We start from the raw sequence: 25,527 nt of genomic DNA, 5'->3' as shown, positions 1-25,527 counted from the left end.
GTGTGTGTGTGTGTGTGTGTGTTTGTGTGTGTGTGTGTGTGTGTGTGTGTGTGTGTGTGTGTGTGTGTGTGTGTGTGTGTGTGTGTGTTCACATTGCCTGAGTCACTTCTCTGCATACCTTCAAGTTAATGTTTAATTTGATCTGTCCATGTCCAGGTGTTCCCCCCCTGTTCAGTTGTATTTCATGGTCTTTCTCTTTCTTATTCACTCTGTAAATGTCTATTTTTTGCATTTGTCTATATTCCTATACCCCTTGTTCTTGTTTCTCTCTGTGTTTTTTCTCTGTCTTCCTGTTGCTCAAGCCTGCACTCCTCCGAAGCCGTGGTGTGTGTGTGTGCGTGCTGGAACAGGAAATGAGTGCAGACAGAGTAGGCAAGCAAGCTGAAACCGGCACAAAGCCTTGCGCACTCACACACACACACACACACGCACTCACTCATGCTCTCTCTCTCTCTCTCTCTCTCTCTCTTTTCTCTCTTTCTACCTCGTGCACGCTTACTCACTCACACACACACACACACACACACACGCACGCGCGCTCTTCCTCACTCACTCGCAGACACACAAGGTTCCAGTCAGCTCTGCCCAGGCTAGAGATCTGAGCTCCAGGTGGACAGAGACGTGAGAGAGAGGGAGAGAGAGAGAGAGAGAGAGAGAGAGAGAGAGAGAGAGAAGGAGGAGGAGAACAAGGAGGAGGAGGAGGAGGGGAGCCAGTGGCCAAAGAGAGAGAGAGGGGAGTGTGAGTAAGTGGGCGAGCGGAGAGATCAGAAAGAAAAGAGAAGAAAAGAAAAAAAAAGAAAAAGCGGGAGGACCCAGAGGAACCTGTCAGTGAGCGCTGGGAGTTTGCTGGAGAAGGAGTGATCGGAGGAACAGACGTGGAGGATGGTGCCACAGCTCTCTCCTCGACTCAGGTAAGCAAACAGCCGCTCCCACTCGCAGACTTCTGACGCTTTGACGCTTCTGACAAGAGGAAATCTCTGCAGTACACTTTGTGGAGATTGTCATTCTTTACACTTTTTTTGTAGCTTTTTGGTGGAAACCAGATTTTGAACCAGGTTAACTTCGGTTGTAGACATTTCCTTTCCTGTACCAGATGACTTTTCTTGTGTTTTTAATTCTCAATTTTCACACACTGAAGGAGCCAGTGTTTTCTCACCGATATATATGCCGCGGGGAACCGTTCTGTGGCAGAGTTTGTTCGTTTGTTCTATAGGAAAGTTTGATCATTCGAGACTGACTGCCGTGTTTTAGAAGGGAGGAACTCGGGGCTAGGGCTTGGCTCAGCTCCTGCAGCGCTTTCTATTGTGGTTCCATTTTACAAGCACCTCAGTGAGTGAGTGTATGGGGGTGAAAGTTCGATGCCATTTTCACAGAGACTCTCATATGCTCACTGTGGAGTGCTTTTAGCCGCCGTCTCAGTTTGAAACCTGCCTGAGAGTTTGAAGCTTTTCTGAAGCCTAAATGGGAATACCACCTGGATGAACTCAGACGTGCCCTAAGGGGGGGGGGATCCATGAAACAGCCCAGATCCTACCTGATTCTGGAATAGGCCTGGATCAGGGGCCAGATGATTCAACAATCAGTTGCTTTCTGGACTACATTATCTGCAGTAAGAATTTGGACTGTACCATACACCAGAGCTCAGAGAAAGCATTCTGACTATTTACTTTGAGGGTGTTTATGAACTTCAGTGACTGCATTTGTTTTTCATTGATATTTTTTCCCTTTCATGCCCGGCTGTGTGTTCTCTTGTGTTGTGCCTGTGTGTGTGTGTGTGTGTGTGTGTATTAGAGAGAGAGAGAGAGAGAGAGAGAGAGAGAGAGAGGCCAGTGTTGTCTCACATGCTGCTATGGGGTATCTGGTGTCCTGGCCCTGGATCAGTTTGGCCCATTATTGGAGAGGAAGGAAGAGAATCTGACCCCAAATCAGAGAGGTGTTGATGTCATTCAAACACTGTGTGTGAGGTTTTATTGACCTGACCCCAAATCAGAAAGGTGTTGATGTCATTCAAGCACTGTGTATTGAGAGAGGGTGGTCCAGGATCAACAAAATGAGAGGTTGTAATACAGCAGGATAAAACAGGATTCAACGAGGTTTAAAAATGTTCAAAAAAGAGAGGTAGAAGCATGTACTTTAGATCATGTTAAGTGAAAGACTTACAATAGTCAAGGGAAATATATTCTATCATCCATAAACAGGTGTAAACACAGATGCAAATTGCCAGAAGCTATGTTGGCACAATCATGTACATTGAAATGTCTGAGAAAGAGGGAAACAGACAGGGAGAGGGGGAAAGTGTAGGAACGAGTGCAGAAACGAGCGCAGGGTGCATTCCTGAGGCAGTCGGGTTGAGGTGGGTGTGTTGGTAGGAGAGAGCCGTGAGCCCTTCAGGCCTGGTCCGACTCACCCGGTCCGCATTCCATCAAGGTCTCCCTCTCCTGATCTTCTTTTCTCCTTCCTGTTTTCTGTCTTTCTTTCTCTTGCTCACATATACTCTCTCTCACTCCCTCTCTCTCTGTCTCTTACACTCCTCCTGTTTGGAGAGGCAAACATCAACCCCCCCCCAACCCCTGAGGGTCTGGGGTGATCCAGGCCTCCCCGTCTTCTCAGCTCAGGTTCCAACCCCCGCAAGACCAACAGTGGGCTCAGAACATTCTAGAATCAATCACAGCATCCAGAACATGGCTCTGATCCTGAACTACCCTTTGCATTCCATCTGAGGAACCAAGAATCTGATTATTACCTCATTGGATTGACCTTTCCATGGACACTGAGAGTTTAGGACTACTATAAAGCTCAGCTATATATGGAACCAGGTGGCTTCAGGTCTGAAGGCCAGGCGGGCGTGCAGCTGGTCCTGAGGGCAGCCTCTTGCTAGCAGGCAGCCAATCGGTGGGGCAAGAGAGCATGCGCACGGCGGGGCTTTTTTTCCACCCCTTCCTGGACATCCTGCCCAGGGAGCGGGGCAGCAGAGCAAGGTCAGAGGGATCTGGGGCAAGAGGAAAGAGAGAGGTTTCCGTGTTTAAACAGGGCCTGAATGGGAACGGCCTCCTCCAATTGTTCTTAGTGATTCCAGCCGTTTGCAGCCACAGGGTGTCCCCCACCCCCACCACCACCACCACCACCACCACCTCTACACCAGCACCCCCATACACTCGCCTGCACAGATGACACACGGAGGGTTTTTTTCCTTCTTCTTCTCCTGTTTAGGACTGACTTGCTCCGACACGATGAATCACAGCTTGAGGCAGCATGTCTGTCATTCTTGTGTTGTTTTTTTTCCTGTGTGTATATGTGTGTGTGTGCGTGTGTGTGTGTGTGTGTCAGAGAGAGAGAGAGAGAGAGAGAGAGAGAGAGAGAGAGAGAGAGATGTGTTTTTCTTGTTTTGTTTAGTTTCCAAAGCTGAAACTCTGGAGTTTGTGACTGTTGTCGAACAGGTTGCTGCTCCCCACTGACCTCAGTGAATGGGAGAGGCCAGTTTAACTCACACAAAGTCCCAAATATCATTTACACCCAGTCTGTTCAGCTGCATAACATCTACGCAGGCTAGAAGCCTATCAGCACTGGATGTCCTCTGTGTGTGTGAGTGTGTGTGTGTGTGTGTGTGTGTGTGTGTGTGTGTGTGTGTGTGTGTGTGTGTGTGTGTGTGTGTGGTTTTGTCTCTCCCTGTGCGCAGCTATAAATACTACATGTGAGTGTGTTTCTTTGCATTTGTGTGTGTGTTTGTCTGTACTTCTATAAATACTGTGTGTGTGTGTGTGTGTGTCTTTGTGTTTGTTTGTGTGTATGTATGTTTGTGTGTGTGTGTTTGTGTGGTGCGCTCACACAAAGTGGCTCTGGCCTTTTGGGCACTCCCTCTTTGGTTTTCCACGCTGCTCCCCTGGTAAACCACAAGGGTGGCTGTTCCACCGATTCCCTATCCTCCCTCTGCTGCACAGGGTGGGAGTGGAGATGCTGTTTCATTCAGCTGCCCCCTCCCTCCTCTGTGTTGGTGTGTGGACTGATTCAATTGCTCTCCTGAAGTCAACTCCCTCGTTCCCTCTCTTTTCCTGGGCACATCAGTTACGTCCCCCACCATCCATCTCTCTCTCTCTCTCTCTCTCTCTCTCTCTGGCTTGCACTAACTCACTGTGTTCAGACATGTTAAGGCAGGTCATGAAAGCCACAGCACGGTTTCTATTTCCGCGGTGCTGCTCACTTAGAGGGCAGGTCTGGAGGGTCCAGAGATGGCTGTCCTTTTGGCCCGAGCAGGAGCAAAACAACACATGGCTGTGTTTATCCGCCTATTTTTAAGAAATGCTGTCGCCCTCCCTCACACGCGAGGTGCTGTCAAGAGTTTTATATCCGAACCCCGAAAGGGACAGCGAAGCCGCTGGCCCCTATGGAGGCGGAAGAGGATTGAATGCCATGCCTTCACCATGTCTCCCTATGAGAGTATTCGTTGTTTCGTTTCCTGGTTCACTCTTCCGTTCACTCAGTCAGTCGGTCGGTCGGTCTGTTCTGTCTTGATTTCTTTCAGATTCAAATATGTTTTATTGACGTGACGGAGATGGACCTAAGTAACCAAAGCTATCCAACGTTCAGTGAATAGGGGAGTCACCATCCATGTACCCAAAAATAAACAAACTCCCAAAAAAGCTGAACTCTATGGGATCCATACACATATACTGTAGGTATATGTACTCTCTCTCTCTCTCTCTCTCTCATTCTCTTTCTCTACTCGTCCGCATGGCAACAGTTCATTGTCTCCCTTTACCTGTTTGCATTCCAAATGTCTCCTCATTCAGTCCTCCATAGCGCCTGTAGCATAGCATAATGAATCGCTACAGGCACAGATGACGTAACAGTCCAAATCAGGTCTGACTTGACTGGTTGGAGGTGCGAATGTAACATTAGACACATTCTCAGTCTGGCTCTGCATGTTTGGCAAAGCGATGGTGTTCTCACACAGTTGTTTAAACAAAGAGCTGCCTGAATGAAATAGGCTACTGATCAGATTCATCAGTCAACAGAGTACTCGCTTGAGCCTCCGCAGCAGAGGATAACAGTATGTCTTATCAACTCTCGTGGATAGTCAAAACATGTGGCTGTGGTCACAAAAGCTATAGTGCCATTTGTGTTGATTGCCCATGTCAGATACAGTATGTCCCATTTAAGAATTTCATTCACCCGTGCTGCATTGAATTGAAACAACTTAATGAATGAATAGTTACATGGAACTACATTTATGCATCTGTATAGGAGTATTTGTATATGTAAATGCTGACAGATTTAGAAGAAGTTCACAATGTTGTGTGTGTACATATACAAACATGTCTATGTGTACTGCAGGTATCTACACACATTCCTACTGTTGAAGTCATACACATTTGCGCATACAATATGTATGAATGCCTACGGGTATCTACAGTCTCAGTGTCACCTTTGAGTGACTCCTGGAGCACAGGGGCTGGGTGATGTTTGTCACTGATGTTTACCATTCCTTCAATGGAGTCGATCCACACGGCTGTTCCCTCTCATACTGGCTCCAGTGCGGTTTCCCCCTTGGCACTGGTACAGGGACGTGTGGTGGTGGTGCTCTGTGGCCTGTGATGAAAGAGCCCAGATGGAAGACAGCCCTTGGAGAGCAGGGTGTGGGGGGGGGGGGTATGTGTGTGTGTGTCCAGGGGGGTGGGGTGCACTGCGAGATGAGTCGAGGGACCAGCTTTGATTTCTCAGTCACTGCGCACCGGATGTTTTGAGAGTGCAAGGCATAGCCTGGACGGGGGTGAAAAGGGCAAGACTAAGAGGTGTGTGTGTGTGTGTGTGAACAAGTGTGTGTGTTTGTTTAGGCACGGTTTAGATGTGAGGTGGTACGAAGTATGTGGATAACAACATGTGTGGGTGTGTGTGTGTGCGTGTGTGTGTTTGTGTGTGTGTGTGTGTGTGCACATCTGTGTCTGTGCATAGTGTGTGTGTGTGTGTGTGTGTGTGTGTGTGTGTGTGTGTGTGTTAGTGTGTGTGTGTGTGAATGCCAGGGCCTCCCTTGTTCCATCTAACAGAGACAAACACTTTCTGCTCCCTTCAACAAAAGTGCAAGCAAACAAATCTTTCTCTCCTTTCTACCATCCTGTCTGCTCTCCATCCCTCCACTCCTCCTCCTCTCTTTAGTGCCAAGTGCATGACTTCCTTTCACAGGTTTTTTTTGGGTTAACCCAGTGCATTGTGGGAGGTGGCAGTGAGCTGCCAGACATGTTGGTGTTGAGTTCTGCGCTCACGTCTTCCTGTGTCTCTCGGCAAGGAAGAACGTCTGCGTTGTGCGCGTGGGGGCAGAGCGCCACAAAACCCGCCGTCTCGCAAATCAGCCAGCAAAGACTTTCATTAAGTTACGAAAAGAAAGGGAAGGGGGCTGGCTGCCGGCGGGAGGAGGAGGGTGTGTGCCAAAAGCGTTTGACCGACTCAAAAATGTCAGTCTGATGCCACGCTCGTATCTGTGCAGGGACGCGGATGAGCGTGTCCTTCCTGAGCCTTACAGCCGAATCTGGCACAGGATGTGGTCCGTTCCCACCACACAAACCCACCGAAACCCCCCCCACCCCCACCCCACCCCAAAAAAAAAACATACCTACTCAAGCGTCAAGTTCTTGTGATATGCTTTATGGTTCACATGTTTGGAAGGCATTCAGAATGGGACACTTCACTTACGCTTACATAACTGTGCATAAGTGTTCGCCATTTTTTAAACCATTGCAGTACATGGCTTAGTGTATTTTCACTCGTCTCACCATTTCGTGACATGACGCTGTTGTCCTCATTGATAGTATTTGCAGGTTCAATACGCCTGTCGTATTATGATTAAAAGTCATTTGGGATTCAGTATGCATTGTGAATTATATATATAAAACATTTGAAATGAGTCCACTCGGTGTGTCGAGTGTTGAGATATACAGTACACGAGGGCATCTCTGCATCCTAAAAGATAAACAAGCCTCTTCAACAACATTCCTGTGTCAGGGGACAGTCTGTCATTATGGTGGATCGGAGTGTGAGGTTTGAGTTCAGTTTCAGAGAGGCAGGACACTTCAGGAGGTGTGCCTGAAGCCTGAAGCCTGAAGCTGAGTCACACAGAGAACCATGGTACGTGTAACATGTCACAGCGAGACGGTAGCCAGAATGCAGGAAGGGAAGCAGGTGGGTCACTATATGAATACACTAGATCTGGGTCAGAAAGGATGTGAAGCCTATGCTCTGCTCTATCTGCTGAAGTAATAACTCTGCCACTTTACCTAAGCTCTTCTCAGGGGCCTTGTGCGGCTTGCAGAAGAACAGGCAGAAAACTGGTGAATATATACGCTGAGGCATCCTCCCAAGGCAGCCATTATTTGAGATATTTTAGGGCACATGGTGTGTTGTGAGAAAAAACGTGTGTCTTCATTTCTACCCTTTTCTTTTCTGTTCTTTTCTTTTGTTCCTTTTGTCCTGTCAGACCCCTCTCCTAACGAAGTCTATCTTTAAGCGTCTTTGAGAACTTTGAAAAGCGCTATATAAATGAGATGTATTATTATTATTATTATTATTATTATCTCTTTGTTGTTGTATTATGGTCATAAGGCTGCTAGCCGCTGCTTGCCTGTGTAATGGCATAATGACATGGATATAGGAGTCATCATTACCTGTTTCAGTAGAACCATCAAAGCACATCTGCGTCTATGCTATCAAAACACCACGTAAAACATTAGCTATACCAAGTTAGATGGGCATTTAATCAGTCTTAAGTATGGGTTGTTGTCTTTGCTTCACTGCTCTCTTCTCAGTTGTTGGATGAAAGCCAGGCATTTAGCTTGGCTATGCTGCCTTTGTATGAGCCAGATTGTTGCTTTTGACGTAGCGCTATTAAATAAAGTAGGAACTATGCTTCAATTACATAAACGGCTCATTAAAAGAACGCAACCATTTTAAATTGAATTCTGAAAACCAATCAAAAACCAAATGACCAATGAAAATCAGGACATTATCTTAATATGCAGGATGTGGGACAAAGGGTCAAAATGCTGTGCAGTTCAAAAGCCTCCCTACGTTTGTGTTGACAGTGGGCGTAGGTCAGTGCTATTCAGTGATCTTGTGTTTACACAAGACGTCGTGAAATAATTCACTGAAAGGTGAGGAGAATGTTGAGTCTTTGAAATTATGTTCACATGGCTTTTTAAAAAGCAGGGAGAACAGGACAGCAAGTACAGACAGAATACAAAGAGTTACAATGTGTCACTGAGCTTTACCTGAGCTGAGTTTTTTTCCTCATTTTGTTTTTCTTCTCTTTTCTGCACCGTCTTAAAAACTCACGGCAGTTGGTCTTTCCTGTGGTTACCTTGCGGTAGCACTTTCCTCTCATAAACGTCCTCCTCAACAACCTCAGTAACTTGCAAACATGCTGTTAGTGAAGTTGTATTCATGTCAGCTTGTGACCGAATAATACATTATTAAACGATGTCATGTGTACTTTAAACTTGGTTTCTCTTTACCCTCCCAGCCCCCCCCTCCCTATCCATAGCTTTGTTTATCTAGATCTTTGGTGGAAACAAGAATAATGGTGGAGTCCATATTGTGTCACTAAGCATACAATTTGTCTCCGATTGGAGAGAAAGGGTGTGTAAGGGGGGGCAAGAGTTACCATTAATGACTCTGGGTGGCTTGTGTTTGACTGGTGATACACTGACTTTATTGTATTGGGCGATATGATTTTTTTCAAATAATGATTTTTCAAAACTCTCTCTGTCTCTCCCTCTCTCTCTCACTCTTACAGGAGGGCCAGAGTTAAGTCTTGAGACTCCTGTCATTGGGACTCACAGATATTCAAGAGGGTCACAGGTGTTACCATGGCGACACTGAGTGGTGTCGGCGGAGGTGGCATGGGGCTGATCCTGGTCGAGTTTGAGTACGAGTACAAGGGACGCGACGGCAGCCTGGTGACCATCAGGCCCAACGAGCGCTACACGCTCCTGGCCAAGACCAATGACCACTGGTGGCATGTGCGCCACAACGAGCACTCCAAGCCCTTCTACATCCCCGCCAAGTACGTGAAGGAGCTGCCCAACACCTTCCGCTCCCCGCTGGACTTTGCCCCCGCCTCGCCCCCCAGCCCCGAGTGCAAGCAGGCACCCCCCCTGGACCTGGCCGAGGAGAAGAGGGGGGGTGACGAGGTGACCATCCGCCTGCGCTCGCCCAACAACTACCGCAAGACGGAGAACCGCATGTCCACGTTTGGCGTCCCGCTGGAGATCCTCGACCCGCCTACTGGGTTCAAGCGAGGAGGTCACACAGAATCGGCCCTTTCCATGCACAGTGGGATGGGAGGAGGAGGAGGAGGAGGAGGAGGAGGTCTCATTCAGGAGCTTCCCTCTTCATCATCCTCCTCTGCCTCATCTCAGAAGAAGAGGCTTAGTTTGGCCTCTAACATTCTGTTCAGTGGATCGCGAGGGTCCAGTACAGCTCCCGCCGCCCCGGCTGTGCCTGTCGTTCCGTCACTGGAGGACCTATCCCATAAGCCCCGGGCGCCCAGCTTCAGTCCGGCTGACCCTCTCCATCGGCCTGTCAAGGGGAAGCCTGTGGATCTTCCCTTCATCAAAGTCGTCAACAGCGAACCCCCGTTACGGGAGGAGTCACCGGAACCGGCATCGCCCCTGGAGCCGGACTCGGAGTCCGCCTCAAGCATGGAACTGGACCGTTCGCCGGACTCGGAGAACATCTACGAGTCTATAATGGACTTGAACCTGGACAGGTTGCCCGAGACTGAGACAGCGCCGGCGCTGATCCCTGCTCCTGCTGTGCCAGAGTCTTCCTCCTCGCACACCTGCCACGTCCCCCCCGTACCTCCACACACAAAGGTAAGCACGGAAAAGAGAGTTACACAGCCGCCGCGCTGGACATTACTGTGTGCACTGCATCACAGGGACAACACATGTTCTGGCATGCATGTCTCTCTGTGGAATGCTGTGCCTTTAGCGGTGTGTTCTAAGCTTTAGGGCTATGACCTCAGAGTGATTTTGTTTTTGTTATGCTTGCTTGATTTTTGTGTATTGAGCACCAAACAAAAGAGAGAGTACAACTTTGAAAAAGGAGATGAAATCAGTAACTGTTCCAGATGACTTAGGCCATTGTATCTTCTGCGATATTTGTTTTTTTTCCGAGCCTCCATGGACTAATATATATATATGACATAAACATGGTACAGACCTGCTGATCTGAATGTTTGTACCGTGAAGAACCGAAAGATGACAGCGAGAGCTTCTGATGGCACCAGAAAAAGGAACAGGGGGATGTTTTTCTCTTCCGCATCCTCTTTACGTTCTTTGTTCTTCTTTTGTTCGAACCAGAGTGCCTGAGGATGATCTATAGCTATACCTTCCTCTTACTCAGAGTGCAAATGTAAATTGTAGGATTATGGTATAGCTAGAGCATATTGATGTGGACAAGCTTTGCCAAGTCTCTCTTTGAGTCTCTCCAATGGTGCACATTTTGTTTATGTACAAAGACATAGTTTCATCTAAAAGGATTGTCTGGAGAAAGATTTTCTCAAAGTCTGGGAAAGTGACTATCTGCTGGTGGAATTCCAGTAATGGGAAATTGTCATTTGTTTAAGGCTTACCATCAGAATGAACATGTTTATCAGCTGTGTTTTGTTTTCGGCAGTCCACTGAATTGCAGGAGGCCCTGGTGATATTACACTGGGTGTTTTGGTTTCCTGGAGATTACGAGACGTCTTGAGTTGAGAGTCTGTAGGGTGGCTGTAGCATATCCTGCCCCCACCAGACAAACAGAGCCAGACGAGTCTCAACTCACATGCACTAACAGGTTGTTTTGGAGTGGGTCAGTAGCAAAGACAGCCACCGGGAGGTGCTGTTGCTCTCATCTCCACGAGTTCTATTGTTGGCTGTTGACTGTTGGCTGAAGAAAAAAGATTCCTGCAAAGTCATCCCATTTTATTGGGTTCTGTGAAGGCTCCTTCAGTTCCCAGCAGCAGTGTTGCCTTTTCCGGGCAACAACTGTCTTCTTTTGAATTTTAAAATCAAACAGAGTGTTGCTCACACTGTTGACAGCTCAAGTGAAAACAGATTTAATGTTTCTGGCCTGGAGTTTTTTCTTCCATGAATGCTGAATTCTGACACAGACAGACAGCCAAGTCACTAGATCTACTTCAACACTGAAACAATAGAGAATGGTGGCCATGTTGAGTCTGCTGTGCAACTGTGATGAGAAAGACAGGATGTTGAGAGAACGACTAAGTGAGAATGAGCCAAACATGAACCCATGCAGGATCCCCTGAGGTTGGCCGAGCTAAGTAACAAGACCCAAAGTATTCTTCTCACATGTTATGTTACAATACTGTTGTTACCATGTAATTATGCCATTAAGTACAGTTTAATACTGCCAGTGTGTACGGTCAGTACAGTAATACTGTATGATACACTGACCTTTACCTTCACCCCCAGTGGTTGTGTGATGTAAAGTGTGATTCAATGCTTTTAAGGGGAATTTTCTTCACAAACTTGTGTGCATTTGCAAGTGTGCAAGTGCATTTGTTAGTAGAAATGGTTCTTATTGACTGAAAGAGAGAGATTGCACAGCTGAAACTGCTTAAGCACTGAAACCCAACGAGTCCTTGAAAGGTCTGTCAGATGTGTCTGTAGAATGGGACACTGTAATACGCTGAAGCTTTTTGTACTGCTGAAACAAAAGTGCTGAAAGAGAGATTGTGTCTATGACTGTAAGCGGAAAGACGGCCATGTGTTTATGAGGAATCTGCAGATACAGGACTGTGAGTTTCAGTGTCCTCCAGGTGATGCTTTGAAACTGGACTTCAGTAAAAAAGAAAAAAAAAACGTAGTTTTCACTGGAGCCTAGAGAAGAGACTCGCCCAGGTGACAGAGCTTTGGCTCCACTGCAGAAAATACATGAGGAATGTTAAGAGGATTTCTTGGCCCAAAGCGATCTGTCAGTCCAACCTGGAGTCTAAAAATGAGAGGGAGCTGAAAGTTCAAGTCGCTTCATGGGTAGCCAGACGTGTTGGGACACGCCACATATATGTGCTGCATGTCTAAATGTGGGTTTACTATGACATTCAGAGGTGGATACCAGTTACTGAATTATGCAGAGCTTTCAAAGAAAAACATGCATGTGAATTTTGCCAGTGGAAAACACAAGCCTTTGCCTGTGAGATGAATTTCCTTGTGAATCTAATGAGCCATAACAACAGCGCTTTTAGGAAATAGTTTTGGTTCAAGCCAAACTTCATGTTCTCTCTTGCGCCAATTATGGACATGTCTTACACTAAAACCATACAGATTGTTTTATTTTTTTTTTACATTAAACCACTCACTTTTTGTCATTACACTACCCACATAGTAATATAAGTATAATACACTGATAGAGGCTTCAGTTTGGCATTCTTGTCTAAAACACACACACACACACTTACTCCCGAGGGCCCCTTATCGCCTTCATAGATCTGAAAACAAACTGGACAGTGGACCCCTGCTTGCCTCATCCATGCAGGACAGACTGAGTGCTTTCATAAGGCCAAAGCACTGGCAGAGGAGGACAGGTCTGAGCTCCCAGGAGCAGTGTTACTCCGTGACTGCCTTAGCATCTGGACCTGCGTACCTTAGGGGCTCCGGTGTCCAAAACGTTTGGATTTTACATTACGGTGAGCAAGTCATGGGAAATGAGTCGGCGTCGGGTAAGTACTGAGAAATGTGCTCGGAGGGGTTGCTTTTAGAGGGGGACTGAGTTTCTCTGGCACAGGTGAGGCCATGCTTCACATCTCTATTATGTTCGTAGTGAATGGAGAAGGTGAATCATTTCCAGGGTGAAACGCTTATCTCTGAGCCTTTTCACTTTTTTGCCTAGTTTTTGTGTCTGTTTTTTTTTTTGGTTTTCACTGTAAAATATGATACGGAGGTTCTTTATTTCTCTTTCATACCATTGCCTCACTTTACATCATCTAACCTAAGATGAACCAAGCCACCACATGCCTTTTAAATAAGAGCGCTGGTAGGTACAGCAGATTACACACCTCCATCTTTACAAAATACACACAATGAACACACCTTTCATTAACTACCATTAGGATCACATGGTGATATTATTCTGTAAACCACTCAATGAGAAATGGAGGCACGGGATGCAATATTTCATTATCTTCACACTCTTCGCCAACTTTCACGTCTGCTTTATGATTCAGCCATGTCTTCGTATCGTACGGTCGTTCAAAGCCAACGCGGAGAAACCCTAGGGCTCGGGGTGACTGTCACAGCCTGCCCGCCTGCCCCAGTACAGCCAGCTAAAATTACACAGGCATTGTGTGTCCCCAGGAGTCACAGTATCTGTCACAGCCATCAACTGTGTCACCCACGTGTGAAGATCGTGTTTCTTTTTCATGGACATCTCATATTCTGATTTTCAAGTAGTGCTCTCTAGTAGGTAGGATGCGAAATGAGGCAGAATGTGGAGTGGTGTGGGTGTGTCTGTCAGTGCCTGGCATTGTGCAATTAGGAAGGTCATATATGGAGATATGTATATACAGTGTATATATATATCAGGCTATCTTCAGTGTTGACATTAGAGAGCAGATTTACCTGTTTGGGATTTCTTCATTCTAATGAAATTGTGTGAATGATCCTTGAAACTGACACTACTAATTCATTTGTGTGTCATGGTAGAATGGGTTTTCAGTAAGTGGTACCTGTCAATCCATCATGGGGACTTGTTATCTTGTATTCTCTCAATCTGGACTGGTAAACGTGTCCTCCCAGCTCCTGTTTCCTTTCCGTCAGTAAAAAGGCAGACCCGCCCCGCTGCCCCCAGGCCACGGCTCTTGTGTTTACCAAACAAAGGAGGAGTTATTTTCCTGTAGGATTCAAAGCCTCGCCCGAGTGCTTTTATCCCAAATAACCGAGATCCTATGCACGCAGGCAGGAGTGACACACGTAGACACACCCCCAGTGCGCACAGGGACGTCATCGACACGTTTCGGAATGATCACAAAGTGTCGGATCAGTTTTGACACATGGTGTTTTGACCGAGTGTGGCAAAATCGCAAAATATGCCTTTTCATTACCAACTGAACATGTATGCTATAAAACAGATAAGACCGCCATCTATAATAACCCATCAATTATCTTTGCTGAGTCCACACGATAACCTTCACAAACTTGTTATATTTCATTGCACACTGGCAAGTGGCGATTTGGCGAATTCCATCTGAGAGTCAAGGCCTGAAAAATAAAATGTTTGCATGGCCAGTAGTCGACAGCCCATGGCATATAAGTACAGGATTGTGTCGGTGGAAAGGAAAGAGTTAAATTTAGCGGGACCAAACAACCACTCCCCAAGGACTCGTTGCTGAGCCCTCCTCACCTGCGCTAAATACTACCCACCTATACCTGCGGCGTCGAGAACTAAGTGAAGGAGTCTTTGACGGGGAACTGTACGGTACCAGCCCCAAATTAAAACTGTATTTAGTATCTCTGAACAGGATTGAAGAAGATTGACTTACACTTCCACAAATCGACTGCCCGCAACCGTTGCGGACTACACCTAACGAAAACAGGTGAGGACAACGCAAATGTTATACTTGAAGGCACAATTAAAGTAGTGTGGATTTGTTGGGGCAGGTAAGACGAAAGCTTTATATCATTTCAAATATTCGTTCAACTCAACTCAAGAAAATTCGCGTCAGTTGTTTATCCGTTGGTTCGTATGTTGTTGGTGTTGTCAGAAGCTGATCACTAATGTTTCGATTGCCTGCAGGGATATCACCACTAGTTATAGGTAAAACCTGAAGTCAGGAAGCTAATATTTGACATTCTGCTTTGCCATTTGTTTAATTGTCACTCGTTAGCTTTTATGTTGATAAAAGCGACCCAAAACATTTATTAGCACTATTAATATAGTGAAAATTGCTTTAAAAAAAACAAGAGGAAATGGCATCAGAAATATTAAAATGCCAGTAAAGTCATAAAATAATTTAACAGTGAGTTTCTTGTTAAAACCATGGACAGCAACAGAAGTTTGACTCATCACTTTCCTATCACCAGCAATGAGGAAGAATATATGCAAACAAACAAAGTTGTTGGACCTTTGAATGGTTGGCCTTTGGATCAAAACAAATCAGTGCACTGTAATCTTCTGGAATTCGTGCCTGGTGGAGTAAGTGATATCATGTGTAAGAGAAGACACTGTTTGTTTCTGTGGGAGAACCCTTGTGACATACTAGTTTACCTTTAAACCCCCGTGACAGCAAAACTATTATTGCATTAGCCTACAGTGTGTGTGTGTGTGCATGAATATGGTTCTCTCTGTGTGTGTATGCTTGTATGAATGTCTGTACACAAACTATATTTATAGTAAATTACAAATGTGCTACAGGTGTGTGTGTGTGTGTGTGTGTGTGTGTGTGTGTGTGAGAGAGAGAGAGAGAGAGAGAGTGTGTGTGTGTGTGTTTCAGTATGTAGTGCCCCAGCCTGTGAGCCTCTGGTGGACCTTGAGCAGAAACAAAAACCTCATTGATGTGATTGATTCTAACTGATTATTCCTTACATCAAGGGACTCTGTTCTTTTCTCTCCCAGTGAGCGATACATATGGATTTTGAATATTTACCAAGGATTACAAGGATGTATGTGTAGGCTTCGGGCCAGTTAACATTTGGTGGTGTTTAGCAAGCCACCCCGTAACAATGTAGTCGCAGCTGGCATTTATTTGAGGTTGAGATTAACTGATGTATCATTTACCACAGTATATGGATCACTAACTGTAGTTGTTTTTTTTACGGCTGGGGCCATGTACATTAGACCATCATATTATCTACCTTCTTTGAAAACCTAAAAAAGGGTTGATGGGACTGGAACACCATCAATACTATCCATAGGTCACACTAAAATCCATTTATTTGCTTAGAAGAAAAGCTATTTTTATGGATTCTGTAAAAGAATAACAGTATAATCTTAATCCTTTCTATGCAAAACCTACATTGTTTAAAAGGGTTCTTGTGAGACCAAATTGTTCCTCAATACCTTAACATTGTTATGAAGCTGATAGCCCAGAACGTTCTAAAGTATTCCTCAAGGAAGTTCTCCACAGTGGACGCTGAAGTGCTCTTAAAGGTTCCTCTATGGAGGCAAAGAAGAGGCAAAACAAACCTGAGAATTCCATATCGCATTAGGCCTATTTGAAGAATGTTCTCTAGCTTTTCTGTAAGAATTAGCATTTACCCTCTCTTACAGTAAGGGCATGGTCTCTTGATAAGTGAGTCTAATCTGCCATCATTTATATCATTATGCCATCACACCCTTTATGATACTCCAAGCTATAAAGGAGCTGCGTGGCTGTGTGTATGCATGTGTGTTTGTTATTAGGATTGCCTCTGCCGGGGTCAAACTACCAGGGAGAGGAATTTCATGAGACCTCTCCCGAATGCATGAATCATTGATGCGCCGTCACAGTTGGCTGCACTGTACGCCCCTAGAAAGCGTGCCTCATGGGTTCCACGGCTCGTCATGAAACAGCCCTTCGAGGTTTTACCTCGGTAGGTAGAACTAGCCTTTGCCATTCAAAACTCCTGGGGCCAAATTTACGAAGGGTGTTTTTCTCTTAGATGCATCGAAGTTGGTTAATCGCACAATGATCAGGTGTTCAAAATGAATCACCAAATTACAAAGGGTGATGATTCAAAAGACGTTTAAATGTTAGTCACCTGTGACCATAGAATGTTTTTCCTGTAGATAAGTTGGCTACGGTCAGAGAGCTCCTGTTCCACTCGCCCTATGTCTTACCCTGGTGCCCTTTCCGGAAACTATACACTCAGCTTCACAAACACTGGAGGTGAAAAAGAAAAGGGGGTTTTCCACCTTTTCTTTTGTGCTCCCCCCATCTTGTTACACGTTTGCAGTGCCATCCCAGTCTCAAACAAACTCAGGAGGGATAGTGAGAACGTAAAGCTTAGCTTAAATTACTGTGTATTTTGTGTTATTCAGTTAATCATCTCAGTTGCCATAACATGGTACTAAACTATTAATAACTATTAAGTATTAACTATAAAATTATGAATAACTATAGTACGGCATACAGAGGCTATATTTATTTACAGTTAGTGTAAGTTGCATAAGGTGTTTGTAGACAGTGAATGCTGTTGAGACATACTTAGATCAATTAAGTTCAATTTGATATCTTTACACATATTTATGTTGTATTGTTGGCAGTGAACATTGTCTGAAAGCATTTCTTGTCACCAGACAAGACAAACTCCCAGCAATAAAAAATGTTTTTGCCCCCACATCTGAAGTTTTAGGAGCAACTTTGTACATTTCCAGTGTCAGTTTTGTCATGAGCCATAACATCTCTCCTCAGATTGATAGTAGACTGATGGGAAAGGATGGTTCAGTTGTGATCAGTGATGATCAGTGCTGATAAGCTGTCACCCTGTCACAAGGCCTCTGAGAAGACCAGGCCACTGGAGCAAGATTAAACCAAGCCCCTCCCCCTCTCCAATGTGACCCTGTCAGAAGGGCCAGGTGCTTGAGAGACCATGATGATGACACACCCACCCACACCCACACATCAGTACCGTAATTTCCGGACTATAAGCCGCTACTTTTTTCCCATGCTTTGAACCTCGCGGCTTAAACAATGACGCGGCTAATTTATGGATTATGATACCTGTGACTGTATACGGTGGCTTTGTGTTTACGGTGGCTTTGTGGAGCTAGGATGCTAGCATGGATGCAGCCGCATGGATGCTTAGCTCCATGCGATTTCTCAGTATCTCTCAATAACTTAACTAATGTCAAAATAACCACAGTCTACCGGCGTAGACAGAACACAACTCAAAACACTTTAGAAAATAAAAGTTTACTACAATACAAATCCAGTCTTTTCAAGTTCTTTAGCTCACTGGTTTCAAACTAGCGTCTTTCTTCTATCTCTCTGTCTTCAATCTAACGTTCTAGCTTCTGATTGACTCTTGCAACTGTGCTCTCTTAAAGCAACAGTGCACTTATCGTAACTGGCACAACTAATAATATGCATCACTATTGTATTACTTTTGATATTCATTTTAGCCTGTGTAAAGTTCACTTGCGGCTTATAGACATGTGCGGCTTATTTATGTTAAAAATAATTATTTTTGAAAAATTCAGTGGGTGAGGCTTATATTCAGGTGCGCTCAATAGTCCGGAAATTACGGTACTCACCTTTCCCACTGGAGTCAGCATGGTCACATTCTGTGTGTGTGTGTTTATGTTTTTGTTACCACGCCAATTTACAAGGAAGTGCAGCCTAGCTGGAAGACCACATGCTGGTATGGGCAGTGGTTGGGTAGATGGAAGTTTGTAGCAAGGCCCCACTCATTACCGTGAGTAAGTCTGCTAACAGTCTGCACTGTCCCCCGTGTCCTGTGCTAAGGATCCAGTTGACCTGACCAAGTGCAGTCACTCTTTTTTTTTTTTTTTTTGTGCAGTCACTCTTAACTGTGAGACTTATGTGTGTTGCATCGTTGGTCTTGAGTTGATGCCCCTCATTAGTGCAGTTTGCTGACAGTCAGAGTCAGTTGAGAAACAGAAGGGTCTTTCCAGACCTTGTGTTGTTGCATGCGTCTGGTTTACAGGAAAGGGAACAAAGACAGACGGTCTTGTTATCATGAGTGTGAAAGGACTGCTTCCCCCAGAAGATTTGGCGTGCGTGGGTGGGTGGGTGAGAGGGTGTGCATCTGTACATGCGTAAAAAGTGATGGTGGCTCTTCATGTGAGAGTTCTGTCTGGTTTGCATAATCCCGTGTCTCTACATGTGTCTTGCTATTCCAGCTAAGTCAGTTGTTGTTCCACCGCTGTTCTAAACAAACAGGCCAATTGCAAAGTTTGCTTACATTCAAATGCTCAGTATCCCTTTCCTACAGGAAATGGATAATGGATTGTTCACCCCCCACCCAGTAACAGCGTCAGAAACACACTCCCCTGTGTGCCTATGGGTGTGTGTGTGTGTGTTTAGTGTTTATGTGTGTGTGCATGTTCTTACTTTGGAATGTTTTTGGTTTGTAGATGCATTCATCTGTGTGTGCGTGTTTCACTAATAAGGGTGTGCACATACTGCGTTTGCATAACTGTAATTGTGCTTCAGGTGCGTGCGTGTGTGTGTGTGTGTGTGTGTGTGTGTGTGTGTGTGTGTGTGTGTGTAAACATGTGTGTGGGTGCGTACGCTGTTGTATCTCTGTGTGTGCGCATTCTCACTGTACTGTGCTCAGGGGAGTCCTGATAAGTCTCGACTTTGATGCCTGCGGACCCTGCTAAGTGCCAAGCCTCTTCCACTCTCATAATGAGCTGCGTGTCCCGTTAGTGTAACTTTCTCCTTCAGGACTTGTACTAGATGCTGTGGTCAGCTGGAGAGTGTTCGCACTCAGTCTGAAATTCCCCCCTGTCTTCTCCCTGGCTGACGTGTTCATGTCTGGGTCGATATAAGTGGAAGTGGGGCCAGTGGCTTCCTCTGCTTGTTTTACTTTCGCCTCTCTCTCGTACTAGTCTTTGTCCTCGTGCTCGTCGTCTTGCTCCTCGGTTAACTGCCAGTCGGTTAGCTGGTATTCAGTTATTGCGCGTGCTGCTCCTCCGACAGGATGCCCATGTCCAAACTGCTCCGCAAGGCCTCTCTCAGAATCAGACCCCGCTTGGACTCGCTTCTGCGGATCCTCAAGGTAAAGCAACCATTCATGGGTCGAACTTTGGAGTCACAGAGATTGGTATGTTACAGATGCTTCCCAACAAATTGACCATAGCAAGAGTCTATGAGTCAGTGGTAGTTTGATGTGTTGTCGTAGAACTGACAGTTACATTCCAGTTGACATTGTAGAGAGCTCATTTGCATATTTTAAGCGCATTTATGAAAATGTCTTCGAGTCATTGTTTGAGGTATAAGTCAGTGCAGTGGTTCCTGTTATTACGCTTGTGGATCATTTTACTTCAAATTATGCAACACTGACAGTTTGAGCCAGGGGAACAGTGAAGACTCTACATGTAGTTACTCCTGTCAGTTTTCATCACAAATGAAGCGTGGAACAAAACTACTGCAGTCAAGTGTGCTGTAGTAGTGTAGTTGTAGAGTCGAGAGTGTATCTTCAAACACATGAAATTATATTGTTTTAGGAGTGGATTCAAAATCAAGTTGGTAATGCCAGTGTATCGGCAGAAAACAGGTTATCTGAAAAGGTCTTGGTCTTCGAACAAGAAAAGAGGAGGAATTGAAAGAGAGAGAGAGAGAGAGAGAGAGAGAGAGAAAGAGAGAGAGAGAAGCAGAATGAGTGGGGCTGTTTGACTGTTACCCTATCCCTCAAACGTGCTTTGTTTGGTGTGGGTAAGAAGCACAGAGGCCTGGTCGTCCCCCCAGGGCAGTTTGTCCTGCTCTGATTCCCATGACTGCTAACACTACAAGCCTCTGCTAGGCACCACTGTGGACCTGATTGGGTCCTAATACTTTAACATTTTATGAAAAATGTGAACTTCAAAAATGCATTTTAATCATTCAGTGTTTCATGCTACATGTCTTTTAAACTGTCAAATTGTTGAAACATGGACAAATTAGTGAATGGACATCAGTTTCATTTTATTCTTCTTTTGAATGTTCAATTCATCTGGATGCTAACTCCAGTGATTTTGTATTTTGAACCTGAGTTAGCTTCCTTTAAAATCCCCACAACACAAGTTCTCAGAACTGTTCTATTTATTATAATCTATGACCAACTGCTTTCACAACTTTCTTGTCAGCATACTTTTCTTGTACCAAATAAGCAGAAACCATCAGAAAAGATCATCTACTCTACAAAACGATGGAACTGATTAGATCCACATTTGACCATGGAGAGCATAGCTGTATAGGAGGATCACTTTAAAACTTTTAATACAAAACAGTAGTTATTGAACCTTTTTGAGCGTACTTAAGATATCAGTGTTCAGATATCAGTATTTTCAGGTGTCGTCGTCGTTCATATGATTCTTTTTGTCTTTCGCAATTCAGACTGGGATGTCTGCATCCTCCAACCACTTAATAGTAGCGTGGTCGAGAGCATGTGTAAAGAACCCTGACAAAGGGGTTTTGCATGGAGGAAGATCTTTGTAATGCCTTCATGTTTTTAAAGTGGCATCAGTAAACAAACAGTAAAATATCAAGCTAACTAGCTAACAGTCTAAAGACTTACCTTGCAAACACCAACAACGGTGCAGTTGGAACTGATAAAAAACTATATAGATAACTGTTGTTTTATGGTGATATATTTGGCAATACATAGTGAAAAGCTTGGACAGCTGGGTGTGTATCTCTCCTTCACATGGATATGTATGATCAAAATGAATTTGGAAATGTTAGAAAGAAGTAACCTACTAGAAATGGCAAAAACCTACAACTACATTAATGACCCCATGAAAGCCATCTTGTATTAAACATTGTATGGCATTAAGGATGACTGACTTCCTGTATCTTTCCACAGGCAGGGAATGAGAACCCCCCCACGGCCGTGTACGCCAACGTGACGAAGACCACACCTTGCGCTCCACCTTCAGCCTCTTCCTCTTCCCCTTCACCCGGTGCCCCACAGCACCCCCTGTTGTCTGTGGAGGGATGGCAGGTGCACACTGATAAAGACAGCGGCAACGACTTCTACTACCAGCCCTCCACGGGCCAGAGTACGTGGGAGGATCCCCGCAGCCCTCTCCTAGGGCCAGGCATGGATTCGCTGGCCTCGCCCCTCTCAGCCGCCTCCTCCACCTCTTCCAGGGGTTCGGACTGGGAGCAAATCCTGGACGAGGCCTCTGGCCGGCATTACTACCACAATCCCACCTCCGGGCAGACGGCTTGGGTAGCCCCCGGGGCTGTCTCCCCTGCCTCACCTGTCTCCCCTGCCTCACCTGCCTCGCCGCTTGGGGAGAGCCAGAGTTTGCAAGGACAGCACAGCGATGGGCCGGTAAGAGTCATTGTGTGAGGACTAAGGGGAATGTAGATCTGATGTCATATAAAAAGAGGTTTGGGTATATTGGTTGTGTGTTGCAGAGCTCTACGACTGGTTTAGGGTTACAGCAGCTACTTTAGCAATGTAACACGAGTGAGAGTGGGGTTGGTAAAGGATATCGACACGGCTGTGATTCGGCCGTAGGTACGAGGCCGGAGGATATCCAGGATGTCCTCACTCTTGGAATGCCTCTTGTCCAATCAGAAATAATTAAATAGCTTTTTGGTTTCTTTTTTTTTTTTGTATGCTTGAATGTTGCTAGTGTGTGCCTATGTGTAGAATGGTAATGCAGGAGGGTGGGGGGAGAACATTGGAGGGTTACAGAACATTGAAGGGTGGTGTCTGTTAATATATGTGGCTTATGGTTATGTTTTTGTTTAATTTAGAAATTAATAAATAGCTTGACAGGCTCTAATCTAGTTAGCTATTCTTAGCATAGTGCTGCCTGAAAAGGATAGGGCCGCACACCATAAGAAAGAGAAACAAGCCCATGAATCCCCACAAACAAACTTTCATCATGTTTCTAAGAGGAAGTTATTTCCACTGAGGTACCTGCTTCATGAAAGAGCGTCAGATCACTGAAGGATCAGATTATGCTTCTGTTGTAACTTCGAGTTTGATAGAATCCGACCGACTTCTATTCCACCTCATGCCTCTCTCTTCCCTCCGAGTAGCCCCCCCTCCCTGAGGAAGACTACCCCACTGATGAGCAGGAGGAGCCCCAACCTCCCCCGGTCTATGGCAGGGATGTGTCCGTCCCCCCTATCAAACGCCCGGTCATCCCCAGACCCATCCTGGAGACCAGCATCCCTGCAGGCTGGGCCCGCACCCACCAGCAGGACGGCAAGATTGTCTTCTCCAGCGACCGTACGCAAGAGCAGGTTGGAATTCTGTTCAGAAATCCTGCTTGGGAATTTTGCGAGGGAATTTTGCAGGGGATTTATGTTTAATTTCATTTTGGAATTCATGTTGCGTGTGGCTATTAGCTGTAAGCAATGAATGTTTGATCTTCAGCACAAATGTATTATAAGGTGTGCCATCCTAATATAACTGCAAACTGCAAATCTAATTGCTGTGATTGCTGTGCTGTTTCATTTTTTCAAAAAGTGGATCCAATCCAAGGATGAGAAAGGGAAAACCTACTACTACCGGAGAGATGGGTCAAAGTCACAGTGGACCCTTCCTGAGGTATGTGTGTATGTGTGTGTGCATGCGTGTGTGTGTGTTATTCAGTATAGTCTTAGTGTAGAAATGTTGAAATGCGGGCTGCACTGTGGCGCAACCAGTAGCCCCAACCACATTCGGGCTTGATGCCCATGGAGGTCACAGGTTCGATTCCGGCCTGATGTCATTTCTCCTGTTCACTCCCTGCCTCTTCTCCCTCTCATTTCCTGTCCCACTCTTCACTAAGACTATCAATGAGAGGCCGAAAAGCCCAAAAATAAATCTAAAAAAAGAAATGTTGAAATGCCGACTTTTAGTATCCCCGCGGTCTAAATAAATGAACGGCCTATTAAAAGCAACAACAAAAGATGCACGCGTAAACACTCCCTTAATATCTAGCAACAACAGTTCCCTCCACAGCTGTCAGCTCCCCCCAGCCAGCCTCCCATGGGCAATGGAGTGGACCAGGAGGGACCAGCGGTCCTGAAGAACTGGAGGCACACCATGGGCCCGAACCAGCTGCCCGCACCTGCAGAGGACACGGTGAGTGTCCAAGCCTGACCCAACTCTGGTTCTGAAGCACTTATTTTATGATAACATAACTATGTTCACTATCCAACAAGCATTTAACTGGCAGTGCCTCGGCTTCTTAAGCTAGATGAACAAAACAAAAAGGAAAGCGCAGCTCTGTGTCCCTTAGGCATACCCGGTCCGATTGCGTTATATTTGTATGTCAGCCTCCCCCTGGATGAGGTTCAACCTTCAGCAACTGCATCAGGCTGCCCAGCACACAGAGCCACATGAAACGTGAGTTCAGTGGCGGGGAACAGTGAAGTTTTCTACCTGAGTATATATATATAAGCAAGGAAAGGTTGCAGTACAGACAGAGTAAGATTACACGTTCTGCCCCTGGAACTACTCAGCTCCGGATGTGGAACGCTGTGTCCATCCTTTTGGGGATGCATCCTTTAGCCATGAGTTGACCAGCTTTTTCCATGCTGTGGTAGAGTGGCGAACCGTGAACCGCTTCCCTTCCCCTGCGCCAGCCCATGTTTTTGATTTGCGGTAAAAAGCCCTGACCGCATGGTGACCTCATCACTAGAGAGGGAAACACCTGCGTTCATTCCTCCCCTCCCACTAGCCACCCATCCACACACATACTGCCAAAGGGCTTTTAAGCAGGATGAAATAGTTGAGTTTATTAGGGTTAAGTGATTGTGCTTTATGAAATAGCCAGGAGCAAGGCATTCATGCTGGTCTGTGAAGAGAGACAAAAGCCTAAACTATTCCAGATTCAGAACGTTTTTTTAGCTTCAGGAAGTTCATTTCATTCATGGTATTAATATGTTTGGCATAGCTAGAGCCGGCATCAATGGGGCACTGGTGAAGCTGAAGAGGCCATACTTAGAGCCACCTTAATCTACAGGGCATAATTATGGCTGAAGATGGCACACTTAGGGCCTGAAGTGTAGCTGAAGAACCTTGTTGTACTGGCATTTGGTCGGCTGTTGTGGCTAAGACTCTCAGTTATGTTTGAGGTCTGTCTTGAGGTGTATGTGTGGTTGTCTCCGGTATTGACGTGTGTCCTAACCCCCTGGTGAGGGGGTTGGGGCTGGGACGCCAGACACCACTGTTGAGCCTTCTTGAGGTGTCGTGGGCCTAATTCAACGAAACACAGACAAAGGAAGGTGCCCACTTGACAACCCCAGTGAAACACTCATGAAGGTGTTTCTTTGTTGTTGTTGTTGTTGTTGTTGTTGTTGTTAAGTATTTGTAACGAGTGATGATGTATCCGTCAGTATCAGTTCTAGAAAGCAGTCTTAAGCGTTTGGTTATCAGGATAAAATGCTTAAGATCTCTTAAGATTCTTAAGCTTATTTGAGTAGATGTTTGTGGCCTTAGTGCCTGCTGTTTATATGCCGTGAGCCCCATGTCTGACCAATAATCTGTGTATCTCTGTGTGTCCTGTTCAGAGGTTCTTTCCATCCCACCGGAGACACGTTTCTGACCACACCAGCGATGCCCCCAGCTCAGGAAACTCTCCAGAGACGCCTCATCGTGTAGGTCATACTAAAAAAACCTACAACACACACATTGCGCATGCGCAAACTCCTGTGCACAAAGACATTCACCCAGACCCCCATACACACACACACTTCCACTCCTCCACACACACACACACACACACACACACACCCATCGTGTCTACCTCATCACCCCTACCTGGCACATAATCCTCTGTTATCACATCATCCTTCTTGTGTTCATGCCGAACTCCTTCTTGTTTCTCATGTGTCCTGAAGGATGCTAGGTTCAGACTGCGGAGGAACTCGTCCAGTACGAGCAC

At 45.7% G+C, this 25,527-nt stretch overlaps 1 protein-coding gene across 1 annotated transcript in view; it reads left to right on the top strand.

Moving 5' to 3' along the window:
- The first annotated feature begins 699 nt into the window (after positions 1-699).
- Positions 700-25,527, top strand: part of arhgap27l (Rho GTPase activating protein 27, like) — a 33,726-nt gene continuing 8,898 nt past the window's right edge. Inside the window, exons 1-7 of the mRNA XM_031575301.2 lie at positions 700-911; positions 8,780-9,860; positions 21,498-21,971; positions 22,691-22,897; positions 23,124-23,204; positions 23,589-23,723; positions 25,154-25,240. Of these exons, the coding sequence (XP_031431161.1) occupies positions 8,853-9,860; positions 21,498-21,971; positions 22,691-22,897; positions 23,124-23,204; positions 23,589-23,723; positions 25,154-25,240 (1,992 nt within the window). The 5' untranslated portion in view covers positions 700-911; positions 8,780-8,852. The remainder of the gene's footprint in view (positions 912-8,779; positions 9,861-21,497; positions 21,972-22,690; positions 22,898-23,123; positions 23,205-23,588; positions 23,724-25,153; positions 25,241-25,527) is intronic.

This window comes from Clupea harengus, chromosome 1 (genome assembly GCF_900700415.2).
Source record: "Clupea harengus chromosome 1, Ch_v2.0.2, whole genome shotgun sequence".
In the NCBI taxonomy this organism is placed as follows: domain Eukaryota; kingdom Metazoa; phylum Chordata; class Actinopteri; order Clupeiformes; family Clupeidae; genus Clupea; species Clupea harengus.
This window is presented reverse-complemented; position numbering and strand designations above follow the sequence as displayed.